The following is a 25,248-nucleotide window of genomic DNA, read 5'->3' as shown; positions in this document are numbered from 1 at the left end:
AAATCAAAATACAAAAATTCTAAACAAATCGCTCGAGAAAACAAGGCATAAACCGTCTCCTCACATCATAAAATGGACGCTTTTTTCTTATCTTTACATAATGGGCTTCAAAAATGGACCCCTACTAAGTTCATGGGGGGTAGGATCATCCCATACGAGGGGACGGTTATTCCCTTGGCTTTTTTTTTCTTTTCAGGCAGTACGGTAGAATGATCATCCGAACAAGTCATTGAGGTGTCGCAAATACTCTTTTAACTGTGAACAAAAAGGGCTGGTAGAAGAAAAAAGCTCCAGTGCCAATAACAAGAAGTGTGGTGTGAACAGAGGGAGAACCGAGGGTGTTAATATCCTGTTATGCCTACTTAGCTAAATTTTGTCTTGTGTTTCCGCAAACAACTGAAAAATCAAAAGAACCATGGCGTCTACTGCTGAGGCTGGTGCTGCTGCTGCTTCGTCATCATCAGCGACTGAAGAAGAACTAACCTTAACAGTAAAATGGAGCGGTAAAGAATACACAGTCAGGGTTTGTGGTGATGAAAGTATTGGTGAATTAAAACGTAGAATTTGTCAAGTCACTAATGTTTTACCTAAACGTCAGAAACTACTTTACCCTAAACTTTCCGGTCCTAAGCTTTCTGATGATTCTATTCTTCTTTCACAACTTCCTCTTAAATCTTCTCTTAAGATGACTATGGTCGGTTAGTACTACTCTCTTATCTTATTTTGTAGTCCCAAATTGTTATAATTTTGTTGTGTTAAATTTGATTATGATTTTTAATGATGGTTGGGCTTTTAGAATGAACCCTTGATTGAATTCCAAGTTTTTGTTGATTGAGGATTGTGAAAAGAGAAGATGGTGTCTTTTGCAGGACAATTTAGGTTTAGGAATGATTGAGGATTGTGAATAAGAGAAAGATGGCGTCTTTTGTTGGAAAACTTAGGTTTAGAAAATGATTCAGTTGATAAATATGTAGTTTTTCTACTTGCTTTGGAGTCCCTATTCCATGCCCTAAAGCTCTCTTATCACTCTAAAAATAACACCACTCAAACCAGAACAGTAAGTCTAAAGAGGCGATGAACAACAACAAACGATGTCACTGAATGTTTTTAGAGTCAGCTTTAGGAGAATGGTGATGGTGGTTTGAACACTCCATATACGAAGCGAAGAGATGCGAACATGGCAACAGTTTATCATGTTCCTTGGTTTTCTTTGTTATGTTGGTGAAATGCTCATTTTTTATTAGTAGAGACATAAATAAGTGTAGAATGTACAAATAAGTATTTAGGATTTTATTTAAGGGATACTGCTCAGTATAAGGAAAGCTCTTTGAACCTAAATACCCTATTGAAAGAGCAAATGAAGAGTGTCTTTTCTTGAGCAATATTACCCACCGTATTTGTTTGATGCAAATTGGCGTATTTAGTTTTGTATGAGTATCTTCAGTCTTGTAGTTAACATTTTCCAGGACTGTGGAAGATGATATTATCGTGGATCAAGTGGATGCTCCTGAGATTGTTGATGACTTTGAGCTAGGGCAAGATGAAGTTGTTGACATTAAGGATAAAGAAGTCAACAAGCAGAAATTGCAACGTCGCATAAATCAATTTAAGGTCAGTAATGCTTTACTTTGTGCCCATCCTCTATGCAAGTGTTGCTGTGAATATTTAATATGATTAAATTGGTTGTTTTTTCTTTCTTTTGAAAAAGCATGGATGACTGAGTTCACCAGCAACTTAATATACCCACAGCATCACTTCTGTTAGCATTTTAAAAACTTCATGTAGTAGTGCAAAATCTGCATTAGGAATTTTGACTATCCACAAATCCCCCTTTGACATGAATTCCCCTACAGCTCTGCAAGAGTAAAAGCTTATAATCTCATGATATCGTAAGCTCACTCACTTTTGCAACATGATATCGTTGACCTTCAATTTTTAGAAAGTGCATCTAGTATTCATTGTTGCCGTTAGATTTTAGAGTCTGTATGTTATGTTTAATTATTTACACAATTATGAGACTAAGTAGCGAATTGGTACCCTCTTATATGGCTCCACCACACTTTTTTAACCTTTAATTGGCTTTGCATATGTCAGATTGAACTACTCAATCCATGCCGTGAAGGGAAGAAATTGCTCGTCTTGGATATTGATTATACCTTATTTGATCATCGATCCACTGCTGAAAATCCACTTGAGCTTATGCGACCATGTAAGTATGAATTTCTGCTGAGTTTCTTCATCTGATTGTGAAATACATGTCTTGCTGGTGTAAACTGTATACATGTCATGCCTACACAGATCTTCATGAATTTCTCTCAGCTGTTTATGCGGAGTATGATATCATTATCTGGTCTGCAACCAGGTCAGGTTCATGTCCTTTCTAATTTAAAGTTTATCTCACTAGTTACAACCTAAGTCTTAGAGGCATGCAGAAATGACAAGCTGATAATTTCTTGAATTTTGAGATAAACCATGTTTCGACGGGTTGAATAAATTATAACATAGATAAAGTATAGATATTCTAGTGAAGACGATATATATAAATTTGAAGGGAAGTAGGAGATACAAGTGACTATAATAGCTTTTATATTGCTGGAATATTCAAGTCGGCTTTGACTGTTAAATTTGTTTCTCGAGTCGGTACTTTCTGTGTAACCCCAAGTCCGAACTTGGTGAACTGAATCCCCAAGGTTTTCAAAACGTGACCCCTTTTGGTTGACTACTTGGCATGCTGTTTGCGTGCCATCGGACTTGCTTTTTCTGGTTAGCAACAGTTGTGTGTAACAAAATAAAAAATTTCCCTCGTTTGAATGGTATGCCTTTTCGTAAAGGCACAATTTTTTTTTGTTTTGAGGGAGGTAATAAAAATTAAACAAATGATTATTTTGCGCTTTTAAATTGTAAGAGAGCTACCGGTTGTATTGCTTACAGGCCTTTGGGCATGTTCAATGACCAGTTTCATGTAAAGTGCCAGTAAAAAGAAATTACTAGTTCTTGTGGTCATTGATCTGGAAAATTTTATCTGATTTATTCACTTGTCTAATGCAGCATGAAGTGGGTTGAATTGAAAATGCAGCAGCTAGGAGTGCTCAGCAATCCAAACTACAAAATAACTGCCCTCCTCGACCACATGGCAATGATCACAGTTCAGTCTGATTCTCGAGGCATCTTTGATTGCCAACCACTCGGTCTTATATGGGGTCAATTTCCAGAGGTATACAATCTGTTTGGTTTTTCTTTACCCTCTCTTACTTCATTTACTTACAGTTCTAACTTCTATCATTCCTCACTTCTGTTTACAGTTCTATAGCTCAAAAAACACCATTATGTTCGATGACCTTCGAAGAAATTTCGTGATGAATCCACAAAATGGTCTGACAATAAGACCCTTCAGAAAAGCTCATGCAAACCGCGACACCGACCAGGATTTGGTAAATCTTACCCAGTATTTGCTCGCCATAGCTGACCTCAAAGACTTGAGTAAACTTGATCACAAGCACTGGGAATCATATACAGAAGAAACAGCCAAGAGACGCAGGCACAACTGATGATAGATATCTGTTACCACCTGGAAGCGACAAAAGTCATACCTTTACTGGTCCATCTCATTGGATTACATGACAGTTTTATGTGAACTGAGTAAATCCCAGAAACAAATTCAGGAAACATATTGGCTTTACAGGTTGACGCCTTCATGTACTTTTGCATACTCTTGAACATACTATATTTGTTGAGAGATGAACTATCATTATAACTTGACACTGATTTGATTTAAAAGACTGAAGTTTTTATCAACATTCTTAGAACTTGTCATCCTTTTCCTTATTGCATTCTCTTGCTTGCACCATGAATCCTTGATTATCTAGGTACCCCACAAATACGTTATGTCCATAAGAGAAACATGCCTATGCAATACACAGTGACAAGCCATTGTGTGACAATGGGCTTCATTTTGCTTGACAACTGGGCTCTAGGTTTCTTTCCCTGTCAACATTGATATTCTTATCACGACTCCCAATTATGTGGATACTATACAGTTGAGCTCTCAACCAAAAGAGGGGGAGAGATATTGGGAGAGATATTACTTGGCTCTCTCTCTCTTCTCAGGAACAGTTGTGAGCACCAGGAACTAAACATGGCTGCTTCAACTGCAACATTACCTCCAGCCTTTCCTCCCTCACTTAACAATAATTCAAAGAGAGTCCCTACTCGAAGAAGATTTGGTAGTAATATTTCAAAACCGGTTAAAACCGTCATATCTCAGAGAAGAAGTAGATTAGTATTCCACCATGTTTGTCGTGCTGCTGCCTCTTCTGCAGAAGGAGAAGCAGGGTCATCATCCTCCAACCAACAGAAACCAATTAATAGAGCTCCACCAGGTGTAGACACCAGAATTCACTGGGATAATTTGGAGGATGGATGGATAGGAGGTAGCACAGCCACTAATTCATCGCAGTCCACGAAAGGCGAGGCAGGCGGTGAAGGCAAGTACTCTTCTCAACAAGAGAGCTTTCTTGGCCAGGATTTCCCTGATTTGCTCAATAGTGCTTCCAACGATTCCCATTATCAGTGAGTACATATCTAGAAGACTAGTTTTTAGTGTTTGAGATTTCATTTTTGAACCTTGTTCCACTGAATTTAAACTATTGATAAAACTTATGTGTCAGGTTTCTGGGAATATCAGCAGAAGCAGATTTGGAAGAGATCAGAGCAGCATATCGGCGACTATCAAAAGAATATCATCCAGACACAACACTGCTTCCACTAAAAGCTGCGTCAGAAAAATTCATGAAGTTAAGAGATATATATGACATATTAAGCAACGAAGAAACTCGGCGTTTCTATGATTGGACTTTAGCTCAAGAAGCAGCCAGTCGGCAAGCTGAGAAGATGAGAATAAAGTTTGAAGATCCTTATGAGCAAGAAGTGAAAAGGTATGTGCCCCAACCAGACTTGGTCGATCGACTTGGTGGGAAGAACTTGCAGTTGAGTGATCAGGCAATGTCTGCTCTTACCTTTGATGCTGCCATTTTAGTTTTTTCCATATTTTGTATAGTTTACGTCGCATTCTTTAAGGATCAATAGTAGCGTGAGATCTGAAATTATGCAACCATTGAACAAAGTAAAGATTTACATTGCTATTAAAGATAGAGATTTACGTGTCCTGAATGCAATGGCAGAGATATTACAACAAGATTCTGACTGACCCATGGATCCAAGCTGTACAAAAACCAAGCTCGTAGGATCCGGTACCGTATGAACCAAAATAACAAACCTTTCTGTTTAATTTAGACAGCTACAAACTAAGGATAAATGAATCAAAATTACAGACATATCAACAACCGGTTACCCAATTGACTAGGCCACAGTGCATCCCAGCAGCTATGACCCGTGGGAAACCTCTCACCAATAGTATATTTTCATGTCAGCCATTTGTTCAAGGATGAATTTGGTTAGGGACTTTCTGACCATTTTCGTCGTGATCAGAATCCATGTACTTCTTCCAAAACCAATGCTGCTTCCAAACTCTTTCGTTCATATCATCAATCGCCACATTCTTTGTCTCTGGCAAGAAAAACACAACAAATAGTCCCATGACGAGAATCCAAGCAGAAAAGAAGAAGAAGATTGTGGCACGCATATGACACATCATTGATAAGAATGCCTGGGCTATGACGAAAGTGAAGAACATATTTGAACTAACTGCAAATGCAAAACCAGTCGTTCTCGTCTCGAGAGGAAATGTTTCACTTGGAATCAACCAGCCTAACGGTCCCCATGACCACGCAAAGCTCATCACAAACAAACACACCAGCAAAACTACAACTATCGCTTCTACATGGCCTAGCGACCCAGTCGTCTTCAAATCCGATAACAGAGTTATCCCTATTATAGTTTGGGTGATGAACATCTGACAACAAGCTTGAAGAAGCAATGCTCTTCTACCAAACTTGTCAACGGTTTTGATTGAGACCAATGTACTGAAAACATTCACAAGGCCTATGATAACTGACGATAATAGCGAAGCGTCGTTCTTAAAGCCAACGGTCTGGAACAGAACTGGGGCGTAGAACATAATTGCGTTGATTCCAGTAAACTGCTGGAATACTTGCATCAGCATACCAATAACTAGAGGTGGTCTACTCGAAGGTTGTGCGAGTTTCTTGAAGGGATTCTTGACTTGGTGAGCTAATTCACTAGCATGTACTATCTGATTGTATTCATTTTCAATTTCTTCAGTTCTTCGGATTTTTTGAAGAATGCTTCTTCCATTTTGCAACTGACCACGCTCGATTAAGCTTGTAGGTGTGTCAGGGATGACAAAAGAACCAAGAAAGAGCATGAAAGCAGGAACCCCGGCTGGCTAAACCCAAAGCTAGTCTCCAACCCCAGGGATGATACTCTGACACGAAGAAGTTTACAAGATTTGCGCACAAAATCCCAATGCTCACAAATAGCTGGAAAAGAATGTTTACAGCTCCTCGATAATTAAGGGGTGCAATTTCTGACAAAAACACTGGAACTGCTTCATTTCCAAAACCAACACCGAATCCAAGCAAAATTCTTCCGACGATCAACATGATAAGACTGTTAGCTGCAGCATTCAAGGCTACTCCTATCAAGTAGAAACCTGAAGCTACTAGCATAGTTTGTTTGCGACCATATTTCGTGCAAACCTTTGACGCGAAAAAACTCGAGACAAGTGCAGCGAGGTACAATGAAGATGTGAACAATTGAACACGTTGATCATCGAATTTGCAGTAGTTCTTCTCTTGCAAACCGTTTCTTTGCATATACAGCTGGGAAAAACTGCAGCAAGAAATCATCCATGGCTGTGACACCACCAGAAATTCCAATGTCATAACCAAACATAAGACCTCCTACTGCAGCAATCAACCAACAGAAAACTATGAAAGGTTTTGAATAAAACTGCTTATCGTCTGCCATGCTTTCACCGCCGCGTTTTTTAGTCAGAAACAAATGAAGGCAAGAGCTGTAGGTATAGAGAGGTAATGGAGAGGATTGTAAAGATGTTTGAATAGAAAATTATTCCAAGGCATTATTTATAGAGAGTTAAAGGATTGAAAATGGATAATTCGAAAGGATTAAGATTGTTAACAAGATTTTGTTAAATATTATGTTGATGGAAATCTATTTTTGGTAAAAGATAATGCGTTTTTTCATTTAAAGGGAACTAAGATTGTCAACTGTAAGTCAAATAACAGGTATTTTTTACTGGATAATCTAATTTGGTAAGCAAAATCTTGCTGCTTTTTGTTTCAGTCAAAATGGATTAAGATGCACATCTGGATTTAGTTTGTTTAAGGTTGGTTACAATAGAATTGTCAGAACATTAGTATCATAAGTCTTAGAATGGATAATTTTTTTCCTTCCAAAATCGTATTTGAAAATGAAGTGTCCATAACTATCTTTCAGTAATCTGGTATACAATGAAGTTTGAGAAGTCTAGTGGCAAGAATCTGGCTAACTAGGAGACTGTGAGCTGAGGGTTTTCTGTTATTCTTATTCAAGTTTGTTTGCAGCTTATTGGGAAGTGTCCATATCTCTTATGCAGATGGGTCATAAGTTACAGGGGAGGGGACTGCAGAAGGATGGCTGATTTGTGGCAGGTGTTTATGCTTTGATTGTCAGAGGATACTAAACAAAAGAACATCTGAAAATTAATCAAAAGAATATTTCATAGATTCATAAGTTACAGGGGACTGCAAATAATCACTGATTATGAATGAGAATGAAAGAAAAGAATGTCTGAAAATTAAACTAAAATGAATTTCATTACATAATTAGAAAAAGAAAGAAAAGAATTACTAGAAACTGAATGCATAAGATGAGTTTAAGCAACAACATTCATAATTTCAGATTGGTTCTTGAGTAGTTTCCTGTCATTGCTTTTTATGTTTTGATCCGACAATCTGTCGTTGTTCCGGAATGCTTGCCGAGTAGTTTGTCATTGTTTTCTTGTTTTTTGTTTTCGATCAGGCCTCCTTCTGAATGCTTCCTGAGTAGTTTGAAAACAAAGAATCTGGAGTTTTAATTATCTAAAATAACCCTCTTTTCATAAAATCTTCCAAAAATATCGGACAAATAAAACAATACACAAAAATAGAACTCATGGACATATATAGACAAATGTTAGTCATTATTGACCATCATACCACTAAGGTCCTGACTTTTTATGCATAGTCACGTTTAGGAATATTACAATCAACTAACTTATATTACAGTCATCTTCCTAATTGGATGAACTAAAAGTATTTAAACGGGAAATTAAACATTTATAGTTTCAGAAGCCCTAGCTTTCTGAAACCGGTAAAATCGATTGATCGATCAAATATCAGTTGAAGAACCAGGAAAATCTCCCAATTCCTCTTAAATCTCTCGCTGCTAACCAAGTTTGAGGTATGATTTCTTAATTTTTGATGTTTTTGGTGTTTCAAAACTAGGGTCTACTGGTTTCATAACTAGGGTTTCCAGATATCTTGCTATTTTAAAACTAGGGTTTGAAATATGCATGAGCAGCGAATTAAGAATCACTAGAATTCCTACACAGATTAAGAAAGAGCAATTAAAATTCTTTCAAAACTAAAAAAAATAAAAAAAAAATAAAAAAAACGTAAAAAAAAATCCTTTTGTTGTTTGGGGAATAAAAGATTTAAAGTCTGAAAGTTTATTTAGGTTAGCTTTGTTGTTTGGGGAATAGAAGATTGAGTTGACAAAATCCTTTTATTGTCGAACAATAGTTGTTTGCATTTTTTGATGTGGCATATTGTTCAATGGGTCTGTATACCTCCTCTGTGCATAGAAACGTCTTAAATACTTGGCTGTGTTGTCTGCACTTGATTTAGTGATATTGACAAAAGTGTGCTCAAGTTTATGTTGTTATTGGTTGTAGATGTTTACATATTGTGTGGTATGGCAACTTAATAGGGTTTTCTACTTTTAAGAATTCAGGCTAGACGGGAGCCTACTTTATATGTAGTTTGTCCATTCCGGCTATATGCAGACTTCAGATCCATCTCTTCTTAAATCTGATAGAATAAAAACAAAACAAAAAGCGGGTGGAGGTTTGAAGGATGGTATCATACTTTGACGCATATGTAGTAGTTGTCGCCTTCATGGATTAAGTGCTCAACCTGTGTCCTATGACTCGCACCTGCTGTATATTGAAATCATTTTCAGCATCTTCATGGGTTATCATGAATTCACTTGCCTAATGGAACCTTCATAATACTTTTGGACGGTCATAAAATTTGAAATTGGAATTTTTGTGAGTTGCAGTTGAAAAGGAAATTGAGCTTGATTGTTGAGTATTTGCGAGGTTTGACGGGTTCTGGTGAATGGAATTGTAATTATAATTTTGCAAGAATCTCCCTCAGCAAACAGATGGGTAAGGTGTTATCATTCTAAATAAACATATATTTGTGGACATACATTTCCAGTAAGTAGGGGAAACTATCCAAGTAGAAAATGAATAATATTTTTGATCCATATTCATATTGCAGGTCTCTTGTGGTGCCATCAAGTTTATTGAGCATATGATTAGGGATACTTCTTTCTAGAAAATCGAGCTAAGTAAAACTCCTCGATTTCGTTGTGAAATTGCTTTGCAGTTGTTCAAGAAACAATTCATAGAGGTGAATGGCTCAAGCATATATATATATACCTTTATGTGCATGTTTTTTTTGAAATGACTAAACGATCAGTCGCAAATGAAGAAGAAAAATATATGGTAAAGGTTGAAACCGTGGCAATTGTAGTTATTATAGATGCTAGTGTTGATGGAGAATAAATATGCAGTGACTAAAGATTTAGGATAAAATGGTTCATGTTGGTCAAGTGAGCGATTGTGGTAATAGAGGGAGAAGAATCATGCCTTCTCTGCTTTTGGTTTTACAAAAGAGAAATAGAGATAGAGACGCCGTTGATTAGCTCTTTTGTTTTACCTTAGATTGTCTTATCTAAGATAATGTATAAATTTTTTGTGCAGGTTCCATGTGATTAATGTTTTGAAGAATGTTGGATCCTTGAGTAGTATTTTGGGTGCAGTCTGCCTGGCTAGGATGGGAATGGAGTATTGACCCGTTATCTCCATGGGCCTCATGGTACTGGTTACAATTTCTGTAAACTAAAAAGGGTCCCAAGGAAAACGAAAATCAGTCTCCAACTGTTTTTAATAACCGAATTGCCCATGCAATCGCCAATTCTGTTTTCAAGCATATATTAGTGAATTTATTTTCATTTGATTTGTGATCGTTAATTCTCCTTTTCTATAATTCCATCCTAAAAATGTCCGACAACTGTTTTTATGCCGCTTCGATCTGTAAATAGCACCACTTACATTATATTGTCGCATGGGTAAGTAAAATAGATAAAATTAGGAATTTTATCCTTTTTGATCATATGGTACTTTCTGTTACAGCCTTGATACAATTGAAGACGTGATTCCTTTCCCTAGATATACCCAGGAAATATGAGTTGGAAAGCAAAAAAGCTAGATGGTTTTTTCCCCTTGGTACTAGAAGTGTTTACTACTTTATTGGAACAAATAATCATCTTTCATAATCATTTCCTAATGGGAAAAAAAGCATTACAATTTTTTCATCCACCCCATAAGGGGTGTGTAAGTTTGATGAAACTACCATTTTACCCTCTATCAAATATTAATACTACTAATTTGTCCCCATCAAATCCTAATCATAAAATTAAAAACTAAAATCAAAATCATAAAATTTAAAAACTAAAATCAAAATCATAAAATTAAAAACTAAAATCAAAATCAAATTCATTTCCATTTCCACTTCAACTGATTCTTCTTCTTTTCTTCTCAACCCAATCCTATAAACTAGGTTTGGTTTTAGTAACATAAAATTGCTCAAAAATTGAAAATTTTGAAATCAAATTTTTCCTGGTTTATCAGAATCGGTTAACGTTAATGTATATGTGATCTGATTGCAAATAGAAACGGTTTATGTTCATTCCCACAAAGACCTATTGTCCTTGATATGTTTTCTGGTTCGAGAAATTTGAAGCAGAATTGGATTATATTAGCACTTATAAAAACCGATTGTTGGTGTATAATGCTATAATCGGATTTTATATGTGTGTCGAGTAAACCGATTGTTGTTCTTAATTTTTCTGTATCTTTTTTTTTGTTAGAATCGGATTACATGAGCATTCTTATAAACCGATTCCTGTTGTGCAATGTCAGGAATCGGTTTTTACATATGTATCGTGTAAACCGATTCTGGTTAACCCATTTTTTTCAGTTAATACTCGATCATAAAATGAGTATGAAATCATACTCGATTTCATTTCATTAACTCGGGTATAGAATGAATTTTAATTTCATTTGATGTTTAACAACACATAATTCACAGATAAAAAAGAGAAAATTTACCCGGAATCGGTTTACGGTCATGCCAATATAAACCGATTATGGATAATCGGGTGATTTTCATGTCCATATAAATCGATTCTGGGTAGAAGCTAGTTTCAAAAAATCTCTGTATATTTTGAGGTTACAATCGGTATATGTTTTTGACAACATATACCGATTCTGAGTTGGTGTTCTTCAAAAAATTTCAAAATTTTTCATGTTTAGATGATTAATTAACACAAGGTAATTTTACATCTAACACTATACTTTACCACTAACCACCCGAATTAACACTAATTAATCAGGAGTAAATTAGCCATTAAGAAAATAGTTGGTTAAGGGGTTTCTATGAATTACTTCTTATTGACCTTATTTTGTCATGTAGCTATAGGCCCCAATTAAGTATGTGGACTAAAATATACTTCGAGATAATCGAAATTTATTCTTGAACTATAAATTTCAAGCAAAATGTATTTGATGGTATCTTCGGTTAATCATAATCTAAGGCAAAAATACAAATCTACTAATATGGACCAACATAATTCATGACATTTGCGATCAATAAAATTTCTTCTTCTAATATCATTGAATATCATTTTGGATTGACCTAAATTAACATTCCTCGTATGCTTTGGTTAGTGTCATCGAAAATGCCTCGAGATACAATTCGAAACATATATATAAGACATATACGATAAAATTTTCAAACATTATAGAACTGCTTAGTTAGTAATGACGCTAGTAGTGGTTTTGGTAGTTTTATTTTTCATAGATTAGACCAATGTAGTTAATATCGGATATCGGTTCATCTCGGCCGGGACCGATACACTGGTACGATTTTATATCTGGGATATTATCGTTGAAATATCGGTTCTACATTTAGAGACTATAATTTTATGTTAAACATTTCTCCACACATTTTAGGATAAGATATAATAGATAACATCAATTTTATCAAAAAAACAAAAGAGTAACTTTAGTAGACTTGCTTCGAGAGCTACATGCACCTCTACTACCACCTGGAAGACTTTCTTCGCCAAAATTACCCTTAAACTTTATAGAAAACGACCAATACCGTCTCATATCAGGAAATGTAGGAAAATTTCGTATCGTCCGATACGGCCGATATTTGACCGAAACGGCCGATATTCGACCGATACGGCCGATATTATCGGGCGAATATCGTATCCCCGATATCCTTCTTATCGTATCGTTCTGGGTCGATATCCGAAATATCCCCGATATATCGGCCGATACGACCGATATTGACTACATTGGATTAGACTTAGCTATTCAAAAAGGTGTTGGAGCCCAGCTTGTTGCTAGGTTGCCAACAAAAAACTTTGTGTAATTGCTTTCTTTATTATTATTATTATTATAATCCATATATTGAAATCTTGGAATTGGATTTAAGGTAGATATTTATAGAATGTAAATTATTTAGAAAAGTTATACATTATTGCTAATAAAAATATAATTATTTGAATTTGGCGAAGTACAATAAAATAAATTAATTAAATTAAATTAAATTAAATAAGATATGTTATAATCAGGTGTGACCGTGAGATCTAAAAGTTAAGGACGTAGAAGTCAGAGTCACACCGATCCGATTTTATAACAATGTAAAAAGAAAAAGAAATTTGGCACACGGATCACAATCCGTATGACCAGATAGAATGAGATCCCTACCGTTATTATATTTCAATCACACGGCCCACTTCTGCCTGTCTAAATGAGTTCATTACAGTTATTTCCTAAAACTAGGTTTATTTTCATTAAATGAGAATCCCTTACCTCTCTCTATAATTTTCCCATCTAATTAATTCTCAGTAAATGAGATTCTCTTGCCTCTCTCTGTCATTTTCCTCTCTAAATCCGTCTACATCACCGGTTTTCGCAATTCCATTTCTTTATTCTAATCAGTTCTCCTTCACAGGTAAATCTCTTAACCTTGTTGTTTCTGTTCCGCTTTTTAATCGTTATGTTTGAGTTTGTTTTGTTGTTTTTCATACGTTTGAAGATAAAAAGTTAGGGTTTCCTTTGTTATTCATGTTGGTTTCTTGCTATGAACTTATTTTCTTCTATTTGTTAAGATTTTTAGGGATTACTTATGAGTATTAGATCAGGTGATTTTGTTCTTCCAATTTTCAGTCGCATATATGATCTAGTGATAGGATGCATACATCAATTCAGTCGTTTTCTACTGATATGATTTTTAATGGGTTTTAGAATAATTTTAAAAAATCCATGGTCTTATATTAATCTAATATTCTAACGACATTACATAGCTTTTTAAAAGACCGCAGTCATTATGTGTGATTTCCATTCCAATGTTTTCTTTTTTTTTATCGAGAAAGAGGAGATAATGTGATTTCTGTTCCAATGTCGCCATCTTTAGTTATCTTTGATAATGTGTTTCGGTGTGTGCAGTGGTTTTTTCACTTACAAAACCTGTGTGTTTACCAGATAACTACACTGTTGAAGATGTCAAGAATAAGGCACTGGGTGCCCTGGGATTCATGCATGGACTAGCTTTTCATGTCTACGGTTTACATTTTGTGCTGGCAACGGGACTTGGGAAATGCTTAACGATAACCAGTGAAGAAAATTTGAAGACACATGTTTATATTGCCAAAACATCTAGAGCGACAAGCTATTTCACTATCAAATCCGGAGAAAAAGTAAAAGCACTAGAGCAGATCTTCCTTCCTTAATGTGCAGACTCGAAATGCAAGTGGAGATTGCGGGTAGTTCTCTTAGATTCTTCTAGTTGGTGGAAAATTACAAGCGTGAATGATGAGCACACCTGATTAAAGACAATGTGATATTTTAAGCATAAATTCAACCAGTGTGATAGTGTGTATACACCCAAACAACTGATTAAAGACATGAAAACAAATTACTCATGGGTTCGAAAAATGAAATTGGAAATTTCACCAATGAGCTAATATCTTAACCATTAATATACTTCTGCAGCATCTTCCATGAACTTTTTCGCTCCTACAAAGATTAAAGACAAAGTGACAAGGGGCTTAAAACTTGTCAAAACGCACCACAAAAATTGAAGGTGAATTTACAACCACAATCATAATTTTCATCAAGTGCTTAGACAATATGCACGGAATCGACAACACACACTACAAAACAGGTGGCTTCTAGGGACGGTCAATTTTGTAAAACCGTCCCTAGAGATGCTTATTTGGGATGTCCATGGGATGACCGTCCCTATTGGTCGTGGGATAATTAATTTAAAGTTATTTTTGGACCGTCCCCAAAAGAAAGTACGACCAAAAAGTATTAGTGACGGTAGAATAGGGGACGGACAGAAAACTGTCACAAATATCTTTTGGGACGGTTTTTGGGCCTTCTGGGATGCTTTTTAGCCGTCCCAAGAAGCCTTCTATTTTATAGTGACATATAATTAATTACGTCCTGCTTTGATAATCCTCCCTCCTTGTTTCATAACTTCCGCTCCTTCATTGCTAGTAAATAAATTAAACAGGAAATTATAAACCCACCAGAGTGCAACAAAGTTCAGCAAATGATCCTAAAAGGTGAAAATGAATTACCACCTCAAAAAAGAAGAAGAAGAATCCCAAAAAATCCCAAGTTGGTCTTGGAAACAACTCAGTTTCCAACTCTAGAGAGCAAAGAATTTGAGACGGATGAGAAGAAGATACAAAACACTTTATAAATTCCCTTATTATTAAGATTAATGTATTAGGTTACAAGCAACAACCACGAGTAACTAATTCGAGGCACACTGCAAACATGCGTTACACGCTGCTAATAACTACGTGTAGCTAATAGTAACTGTAGATCTATCCTTAGTGGGGACATGACACATTTTAATTCAAAATCCAGAATAATCAAACTCAGAACATATACCGATATACGAGAGAAGCAGCTCATTTCAATAGAAGCAACTTCAACACCTAGTGGCGTTAATTTGTCACCTCAACTCCTGCGCCAATGGTTCTAATGAAAGTTGGTATCCAAAAAAAAGTTCAATTTCTGTCTATCTTTAGTTGTTTGATGGAATTATGTATGAAAGGTCTTTTAACTGACATATGTTATGCTGAAGGGATGTACTTTTAATCAGTCATATATAAAAAGGAGAACAAAAGTTCATCATCGAGTAAATCCCCTCCTAAACCTTGATACAAATTAGTGACGCTAATAAGCTAAAAGAAAAAGTTTTGATTCAGATACCTAGAATGACTAAATGAGAATAATAATAATAAGCGGACACAACAAGAGAATATTAAGGCAGAAACATAAGAGTACTAAAGTTTGAGATAATACTCAATAATGAGAATATATCAGTCAGTTTGACTAAATATGTAATGAGAATAGAAACGATCAGACAATGATTGTAATTGGTCGGCACAATTGTCTAATGAAGACTTTAAACACCAAAGTATTCGAGTTGGAACGTAATAAACTGAAGAATGATGATTATTAGTTTAGGATCAAATGTATACCGTGCTAGTTTCCGGGAGCGCTTTTCCTAACCGGGACGACTACAGAGGGTGCCATCAACCACAGTATCAAGAACATGGAAAATCATAGTAATATCCATCAAGGATGTCTAAATGACTCATTATCCACACATTCTAAGGGGTCAAACAACAAATGACTTGGTTTATTACTTGTTCTACAAACTAACACACATCTACATTCAACTTAAAAAAATACATAAACAACAATAACATGTCGTCAAGCTCAACATACGACCAAATGATTAACTGATGTTGTTCCGCAAAGCAATGGGTTATTTTATAAGGTTGCACAAACACGAGTTGCTAAAAAAAAATCAATCTGGTGCCTTAACATAAATCAATGGATTTGATATTTTTGATCTGCAACGGTGGGAAGACTTCAGTATAAAATCCATGAAATGATGAAAAGAAAAACAATCTTCAGCTAACATAGGGGTTTCTAATACAAAGTTCACTGGGACATTTTCTCAAATAGTTAATAAGCTAGTTGCCAAATGGTTGTATAAGACCGACGTAAGTTGGAAAACGAAACTTGTGCAACTGCAAAGCATGTTTAATCTTCGCAAGATCATTCACAACATTCAAAATTATAAGAAGTTCAAAATGTAACAGTTAGCACAGTGAGTTTAGCATCAAACACAGCTCAAAGGGAATCAAGACCATGGGTACCTAAAAAAAATTATGGGCATAATCTAATGCATAGTAGAAAAAACATCCCAAATAGATCAATTAAAGAGTTGTTCATTACCAAAATAATTGAAATAAAGAAAAATGTTAACAACAGCGATAGAAATAGTGAAAAACCGGCCCCTACCTCAAATGCAAGCAAACCCTGATAAACCCTAGCTAGATTTTATAAGAGGGAGATTGCATAATAAGAAGGAGAACGGGGTGATGGAGGTGGTGGTCAACTGTATAACGATAGGGTGAAAGGGGTGATGGCGGTGGTGGTCGACTACTTTTCCACTTCTTGAATTTTAGTTTACGAGCCCTGCAACTTTCAAATTCTCTGACTTGAACATTGACATGACACCCATCCCCAGATTTTAACATCTGCACAAGTCTGACATCCCAATATGAGAATATGAATTTCTCAACATCTTTATGAGACAGAAGAAGTCTGCACGAACTATTAACATCACTCTGCTGAAGTTTTTTATTGATTTCCCATGGACCATCATCTTTAAGTAATCTTGGTACTCGATCATCATGATTATATCTGTGGTCAAGAATGGGTACCATAGTTTCACATTCTTCAATATTTTCTTTTACTTCTTGCTCTTCTGGATCGTATTTGTTAACTAAGAATTGTCCGTATGCAAGAGATCTACTGAAAGTTGATGCCATCGCTGGTACTAATTCTAATGCTGCTGATGCTGGTAATTCTGGTCTACAGAAAGTTGATGCCATCGCTGGTACTAATTCTAATGCTGTTGATGCCATCGCTGGTGCTAATTCTAATGCTGCTGATACCATCGCTGATACTAATTCTAATGCTGCCATTTGGAAGAAGAAATAAAATCTTGCAAGAAATTATGTAAAGAAAGCTTAAAGGAGGTTTTGCAGAGAGAACTGAGAATAGATTATGATGAATAATGGTATGGTATGGCCAGGGAGGGTTGAGTTTATATATAGCTTTATGCGCTCGTCATATGCTCGGAAAAGGAAACTGGTTTCTATTTGGAAAGGGTTTAGCCCTTCGCGGATTTGCCTGGAAACGTTCTCTATATCTAGTTTCGGGTCCTTTTTGATTTTATGCCATTCCGGTCAGTTCCGGTTCTAGCAAAACCCTGCCCCATTTGGTTCAATTTGCCGATTTGTTCCTCTCATCCGATTGAGAATTTGATATTTCATCATTAATATCAAACCTAAACAGCCAAAGCAATTATCCTAACCAAAGTATTGCCAATCACCAAGTGGTCTTGTGGTTGGCATGCTCCCTCCCACTTCGGAGGTAGGGGTTCGAACCCTGTAATTGCTGAAATCCACTCTAATTTAAGGAGTTTGGATGTAGTTTAGGGACCACTAGTGTAGGGCATCAAAAAGAAAAACAGTCAAACCAATTTGAATTGCAGGGTTTGACAAAGACGAATGTAAAAGCTTGGGCAGAGGAAGTTGTGATGGTGGAGAAGAAGTTGTGAAAGTGAAAATGAGGAAACGAAAATGTATTCATCAAGGTTTGATTACTGAATTGAAGAGAATATTGAAGATGTGATTTTAGGTTACATATCAGCAAAAATCAGAGATAACAGAATTGTGATACTAGTGGGACGGATTATTTATAGGGTGCACAACAGATCACACGAGGCAGGGAAAAAGGCTAAACATGATAAAAAACGACTCTGTTCACAATGACTGACCAGAATCATAGTTTTGTACTAGTATTTTATTTTACCTGGTTAAATTGGGGCCTATGCCACTTAATTGGGGACTATATATTACTTCATCTACCTTATACACAATGATAAGGGGTGTCTAAATTTATTGAAATTACCAAAATTACCCTCTAAAAATATTAATATTACTAAATTACCCCATCAACTCTTAATAATAAATCTAAAACTAAAATCAGTTTTCATTTCTAACCTGAAAACCGAGTCTTCATGTTTTCTTCTTCCTTCCTTTTTTTTTTTTTTTTTTTTTTTGAAACCAAAAATTTTCGACGATCCAAAAACGATTAATCTTTTCTTTCTTCTATAAAATGTCAAAACCATCAAGAATGAAGCATCCTACTAACATGAATTTTTCTAGTGATAACGATCCCGGAATTGTTGAAGTTATTTGAAAGAAAAGAAGGAAGTGCTCGAGGAAGCCGAAGCCTCTCGTATCGCACAAGAGGAGGAAATGGGTCGAATCAGGTACTTTTCTATCAACCCAATCCTCTAAACTAGGTTTTAGTAACATGCAATCGCTTAGAAATCGAAATTTTTGAAATTGAAATTTTCCGGGTTTTACAGAATCAAATTATGTTGGTGTAAAAGTAAACCGATTCTGTTTAGAAACGGTTTATGTTCTTGCTCACATAAACCGATTGTTCTTTATGTGAATAGGAAACGGAATATGTTAGTGAATAAATATCCTGATTCAGTTATGGTAGGGATAACCGTTGTTTCTGTAACTTTTTTTCGTTATAATCGGATTACATATGTGTTCACAAAAACCGATTGTGTAGCCTTTGAATTCTTATATGCTTAGTCAATAATCGGACTTTATATGTATATCGAGAAAGCCGATTACTAGAATCAGTTTGCATTAGCACTTACAAAATCCGATTTCTGGTTTTATTATATTAGGAATCGGACTTTTTATGTGTATCGAGTAAACTGATTTTGTACCTTGACATAAAAAAAAATACATTCGATTCCATTGTTGTTTGTCGCTTAACTCCGTATTCTATAGGCCAAACAAGGGAAACCAACAAAAGCAAGTCAAAAAGAAATATAAGAAGAAACATGACCTTGCTTCTCCTAAGCCTTTGGGACCTCGTCGAAAAGACGGTAAAAATTTGAATGCTTCCCACCGAAGGGCCACGGGGAGTAAAGCCAAAGGGATCAACATCAATGACCCACTACCTCAACCGGAGCAACCAACACATGAAAAATCTGATTCTGATACACCTACTGAACAAAGTGATGAGGAAGTTAATGAGGAACAAAGTGGTGGAAAGGAGATCTATGAAGAAGAAATTGGTGGCAAGGAAGGTGGTGAAGAAGAAGGTGAGGAAGAAAGTGATGAAGAAGAAAGTGAGAAGCAAGTTGATGAAGAGAGAAGTTCAAGAACAACTGCAAGAACAAGTCCAAGGAGGAGACGCTCAATAACAAGGTAAGACAGATGGTAAGAAGATAGATGTTCCAAAGAATAAGAAAGGTGACCACATGCCATACCCGCTGAAGATGTTTCCTCGCGGCCCTAAGGATCTCGTTTACGGGTTACCAGGTGATGGAGGACAAATGTTATGGGGGTACAAAGACAGTTGGGACGCCGTCGTTTGCCATACCATAGTTAGTACCTAAACATTATGCTATGTAACATAAAAATCATTATCCGTGTAGTGTTTTGATTGTTGTCCACCAGGTTTTTTTTTTGTATAGGATCACATGGATTCCGTTCGTCGTATGAAGCCATGAACTTCAGTGAGTATGATGAGGCAATGGCTACTGGAAGGAATGGAATTAACCATTGGAGAAGTTCAGAAAGTAGTACGGGGTTGGTACCTGCGGTCGAGAATTTGGACCTTGGTTATGACAAACCTCTTTGTTCCGCCTTTGCCGGGAGATATTATGGGGAAACGGATACTTTGCATCTTCCGTTTGGCGAAATGACGATAACTCCAAATGATGCGAAGTTCATTACCGGGCTAAGCATAGAAGCTAAAGCCATGAAGCACGAAGGCTATGTGCAAGAGCTTGACTAGGACAAGATTTACGCGTTTAAGAAGAATGTGTTCCAATGGGATGAGGAGAGGACCAAATCAGAGATGCTAGTAGGCAAGGCAAAGCAGAGGATATTCCATCTATCGAAGCTGAGAGACAACTTCATGGGAACAAAGAAGCTTCGTGCTGAGGGAAAAGAGGTGACGCCGGAACGTATCATCTCCACGGCCAATGCGTATGTCCTCTACGTCCTAGGAGCTATTATCTTCCCCGAAGTTTCAGGTGCCTGTGTGAGAGCCAACTTTATCCAGTTATTGCAACCATTTGACAAGATTCACGAATACTCTTGGGGCACTGCCATCCTTGCACACTCGTTGAACGAGTTGAGAAAGGCTTCTAGGGATCGAAGAAACCAAATCAGAGGGAATATGTCTTTTCTGCAGGTGTGGATATATGTGCACTTCCCAATATTTGCTCAAAGGTCTTTTGAAAACAAGGAATGGGACCACCAGTATTATGGACACAAGTACACCTACAGAAGTAAGCCAAAGAACCAAAATGAGGGTTATCTGAAGTTGAGACGCCAGTTGGACAACTTGACAACGACAGATGTTATTTTTGATCCTTACAAGGAGGAATTGGCTAATGGAAAGAAGGTTGGGTGCAGAGAGAAAAGTGATTATTTTGGGCCTTTGTTTCACCCAAGAGGATATGTAATGTACAACCCGATGAGAGTCGCAAGACAATGAGGTTACGTACAAAAAATCCATGTTCAAAATCAATGAGAAAAAAAACAAATCATATGATAATGATATTGACATTGTTCACAAGCCTTTACCATCATGTGATTATTGGGAAGACAGAGAGTTTCACAAATATCCTTTGGATGATCCATCTCGAATATATGATGATGAAATTACGGGTTACATGTCGTGGTACCTCAATGTTTCTCATACTCGACTGATACGAGTAGATGAGAGGTCCAATATAGAGGACAAAGATACGGCTCTCGAATGCCTGGTGCGTATTGTTACTCAATTACGATTTTGTTAATGTTATTAGCGCTTTTTATTGAATGTTTGTTCTTTAAAATGGAAACAGAGAAGCCGAGTCGGGTACTTGATAACCCAAGCAAAGTTACAAATCAGGGAAGGGAAAAATGTTAAGGCCAATGAAAAGTTGATTTATGAATTGAACAATCTCGAATATGTAGAAGCTGGTGCAAAGTTTGGGAAGATGGAGGAGGAGGATGAGCCAATGAAGAAGAGGAAGAGAGCCCCCCGCCCCCGCCCCCCTTAAAAAAAAGATGTCTGAAGGTGCATCGAGCAGCGCACAACCTGGTAAACGAGGATGCGGTGGACGTGGTCGTGGTGGGGATGTTCATGAATGAATGATTATATTCATGTTTATATCTTTAACTATGGATAATTACGGAGTCAAAACTTATGTCTTGTCTTAAACTTATTGTCGAATTATGTTTGGTTATATTCCTAGTTTATGAATGACTTAATCTGGTTTCTTTTGAAAATTGTTGGTGTTTTTCCAAGACGCGATAAAATAACCAACTATAATGTTTGTGCGAAAAATGCAGGATTCTGGGATTTTTTCAGTCGGAATCGGTTTACATGTACTTATACGTAAACCGTTTCTGACAATTTCTCAGAGGTTTAGTTTCAGAATCGGTTTACACGTACCTTTAAGAAATCCGATTGTCATGAAGAAAAGTCCTGTAACTTTTGTTGCTTAGAATTGGTTTACATGTACCTTTATGAAATCCGATTGTTATGAAGAAAAGTACTATAATTGTTTTTGCTAAGAATCGGATTACATGTATATATATGTAAACCGATTGTTATGAAGAAAAGTACTGTAATTTTTTTTGCTAAGAATCGGATTACATGTACATATATGTAATCCGATTGTTGTGAAGAAAAGTTTTGTAACTTTTGTTGCCAAGAATCGGATTACATGTGCATTACAAAAGCCCGATTGATGAGAGGCACAATTTTTGTGTTTTTGCAAGGACATAATCGGACTACGTGGACATACCTAAACTCCGATTGTTTGATTTGAATTTGAAAAAGATAGCCGTTGAGTCCTTATCTATATAAGGACAACCTCTTTCAGCCACTCCCATATCACACACTTACCCTAGAAAATGGAATGGGAACCGTATGAAGATTTGTATCTCGTTAAATCGTCTGCTAATACGTTCCGTGAACGTCCGAATGAAATCTATTGAATTAGTGTTTTGGAAGAGAGCTAAAGAGTTCTTTTACGGGCGTACCGGGAATCCCAATAACCGCAAATTGAGAGACTTGGCATTTCGATTCCAATACATTAAAGGTGCAATGAGAGAGTACATAAAAGTTAGAAATATGGTGTAAGACTATCATCCACGAGCTCCTCTTAGGGAAAAAGTGAGTAATGCGATCATTTTTATACCTATGTCGAAAATTCACATACTAACATTTAAGAATTCATTGAGTTTCAGCCGGAACGTTTCAACGGGATATGGAGAATCCGTAATGGGGAAACTAAGTTCATTCACCACAAATAATATACAACGGTGTACCGACGTGCTCGGAGTTTCATTGAAGAGCATTTGATGTGTCAAATTCTAGAATTCCCATACTGAATCCTACATATGTAGTGCGCTAATTTCCTAAACTATGTAATCAATATTTTGTTTCTGAAAGTAAGGCATAATTGGATTATATGGACTTATGTAAACACTGATTTTAGGAATCGTTTTATGTGTGTATTAAGTAAACTCCGATTCTGGGTTTACATTGTCATTCGGCATAACTCAACCCAGAATCGGTTTACAAAAGCACTAACATCAACAGATTCTGCATCGATTCTTTTAAAAGAAAAATTAAAATTTTTACAAGTGTTGATTATGCATTAATGAAAGTTAATTTCAGGATTAACTAGATTAAACATGATTTAATTATCCGAATTAGCACTAAATTAACAAGGGCATATTAGGCATTAACATAAATAGTGGATAAGGGGTTTCTATAAATTATTTCTTAATGACCCTATTTTTTCATGTAGCTATAGGTCCCCATTAAGTGGCATATGCCCCAATTTAGCCAGGTTATTTTATTGTTAGAGAATTCATTCTTTTATTTTTTTTCGAACAAAAAAGTTATATTAAAGAAAAGAAGACCATTACAGAGAGTAAAGGTCAGGACACGGCATAAGCCAATACAAAAACATTACAGAGCCTTAAAGTCCATTATGTAGACATAAGAAGTTTCTAATCACTCCATATGCATCTGAGGTTAACGAACTTAAAACTATCAGCATCACATGACCAAAGCACGACTGTATGCTTGACAAGATCAATCACCTGCTCCACAATTTTCTTCCTTGCGCCAAAAAAAGATCATTTAGTTTATTCCACAACGTCCAACAAATCGCATAATGTATTAACTTCCAGACTTTTCCTCCTCTTCCCTTCAGAACATTGTTCCCCAAAGCATCGAAAAGTTGCAGCACAGAGCTAGGAATCGGCCATGAAATCGTGAAAGATTTTATGAAATAATCCCAGACTGCGAAAGAGAAAGAGCAGTGCAGTAGCATGTGATCTGCAGATTCACTCTCGGTATTACAGAGAACGCATTCATCAGTCTCAATATACACCCCTCTATGTCTCAAAATATTTCTAATAGGAAAAAAGTTATGAAAGCAATCCCAAAGCAAGAAACTGACTTTATGTGGAATGCAATTCTTCCATAAATGATTCACAAAACTGCATACTTCAAACTCACCTGCAAGAATATCGTAGCACCTTTGAGAACTAAAGTCATCCATAATCTACACTTCATCGGTTTCTTCAACCAAATTCGGCACCACTGCCAAGTCCCTTATGAGTAAGTCCCATTCGAGATGCTCGTTTGCATTCAACTGCTTCTTAAACACACAACACTAACCATTCAGTCCCAACACCTCAGCTATTGTTGCGTCTTTGTTTTTGACTGCTTTAAAAATCACTGGAAATAGTTCATTCAGAGTCCCTCTATCCACCCACTTGTCCTTTCAAAACCTAACCGCCCTTCCATTCCTCGCAGTAAAATGAGTATACTGTTGAATTACTGGAACCATATTAGCTATGTTTATCCACAAACTTCTGCTTTGAGGTATATTATCCACATCTGGCATGAGTACTTCAGTATTTTTCTTGAACTTTTGGAACACAATCTTCCTCCATAAAATTTTTTATTCTTTGATCTCTCCATATCCACTTAACCAGCAAAGCATGGTTTGTTTTTCTAAGATTTCTCACATCCAAACCGCCATTTGCCTTTGGCTGACTAATCTTAGGCCATCCAACCCAAACCAACTTCTTTCCGTATTCTTCCCCCCTCCCCCCCCCCCCCCACAAGAAATTCCTCATAATCCTTATTATTCTTTTCTCAATGCTAACAGGCAGGTGAAACAAAGAAAGGAAATAAATGGGAAGGCTTGCTAAGCAGCTCTTGATAAGGACCAATCTCCCAGCTTTGTTCAACTTTCTCTTCTTCCAAGATGCAAGTTTTTTTTGCACACGAATAATGACATGCTCCAAAACTGTTGTAATTCTCCAGTGAGCACCAATTGGCATACCAAGATAAGTGAAAGGTAACTTTTCATATTTACAACCAAGTTCCTTATCTAAAACATTAACCACTTCCTCAGCACCCACACTAATCATTGTACTCTTCTCCATGTTTAACTTCAACCAAGTGAGTATCTCAGATACTGTTAAAATGATAAACAATCTTCTAACTTCATCCACGTTGGCATCAATGAAGTTTAGGGTATCATCAACAAATTGTAAGTGAGAGATCATTGTCCCATTATCCACCACCTGAAAGCCATGAAGTTGACTTATATCCACTGCATCATTAATCAATTTTGAAAGAACTTCAACCACCAACAAAAACAAATATGGGGACAAAAAATCACCTTGTCTTAAGCCTTTAGT

At 36.4% G+C, this 25,248-nt stretch overlaps 1 protein-coding gene, 1 long non-coding RNA gene and 2 pseudogenes across 2 annotated transcripts; 3 read left to right on the top strand and 1 right to left on the bottom strand.

Annotated features, from left to right (window-relative positions):
• Positions 1–404: 404 nt before the first annotated feature.
• Positions 405–3,797, top strand: LOC113302697 (annotated as a pseudogene).
• A 254-nt stretch (positions 3,798–4,051) lies between these two features.
• LOC113306840 (NAD(P)H-quinone oxidoreductase subunit T, chloroplastic-like) lies at positions 4,052–5,169 on the top strand. The gene is made up of 2 exons (XM_026555752.1): positions 4,052–4,569; positions 4,668–5,169. The coding sequence occupies exons 1-2, from the start codon at positions 4,136–4,138 to the stop codon at positions 5,083–5,085; spliced, it is 852 nt and encodes a 283-aa protein (XP_026411537.1). The 5' UTR covers positions 4,052–4,135; the 3' UTR covers positions 5,086–5,169.
• A 49-nt stretch (positions 5,170–5,218) lies between these two features.
• On the bottom strand, positions 5,219–7,068 carry LOC113306839 (annotated as a pseudogene).
• Positions 7,069–8,230: 1,162 nt separating this feature from the next.
• Positions 8,231–10,421, top strand: LOC113305728. The gene is made up of 4 exons (XR_003338531.1): positions 8,231–8,421; positions 9,301–9,409; positions 9,525–9,656; positions 10,010–10,421. It is a non-coding gene; the product is annotated as an uncharacterized LOC113305728 (long non-coding RNA).
• The last annotated feature ends 14,827 nt before the right edge of the window (positions 10,422–25,248 follow it).

This window comes from Papaver somniferum, chromosome 8 (assembly GCF_003573695.1).
Source record: "Papaver somniferum cultivar HN1 chromosome 8, ASM357369v1, whole genome shotgun sequence".
Classification (NCBI taxonomy): domain Eukaryota; kingdom Viridiplantae; phylum Streptophyta; class Magnoliopsida; order Ranunculales; family Papaveraceae; genus Papaver; species Papaver somniferum.
Note: the sequence above shows the minus strand (reverse complement) of the source record. Positions and strands in the feature narration are given on the sequence as shown.

Bases quoted from the DNA above. Each gene is read 5' to 3' on its own strand.
- LOC113306840 (XM_026555752.1), top strand. From the start codon at position 4,136: ATGGCTGCTTCAACTGCAACATTACCTCCAGCCTTTCCTCCCTCACTT. The intron at 4,570-4,667 runs GTGAGTACATAT...CTTATGTGTCAG, and splicing joins TCCAACGATTCCCATTATCA to GTTTCTGGGAATATCAGCAG.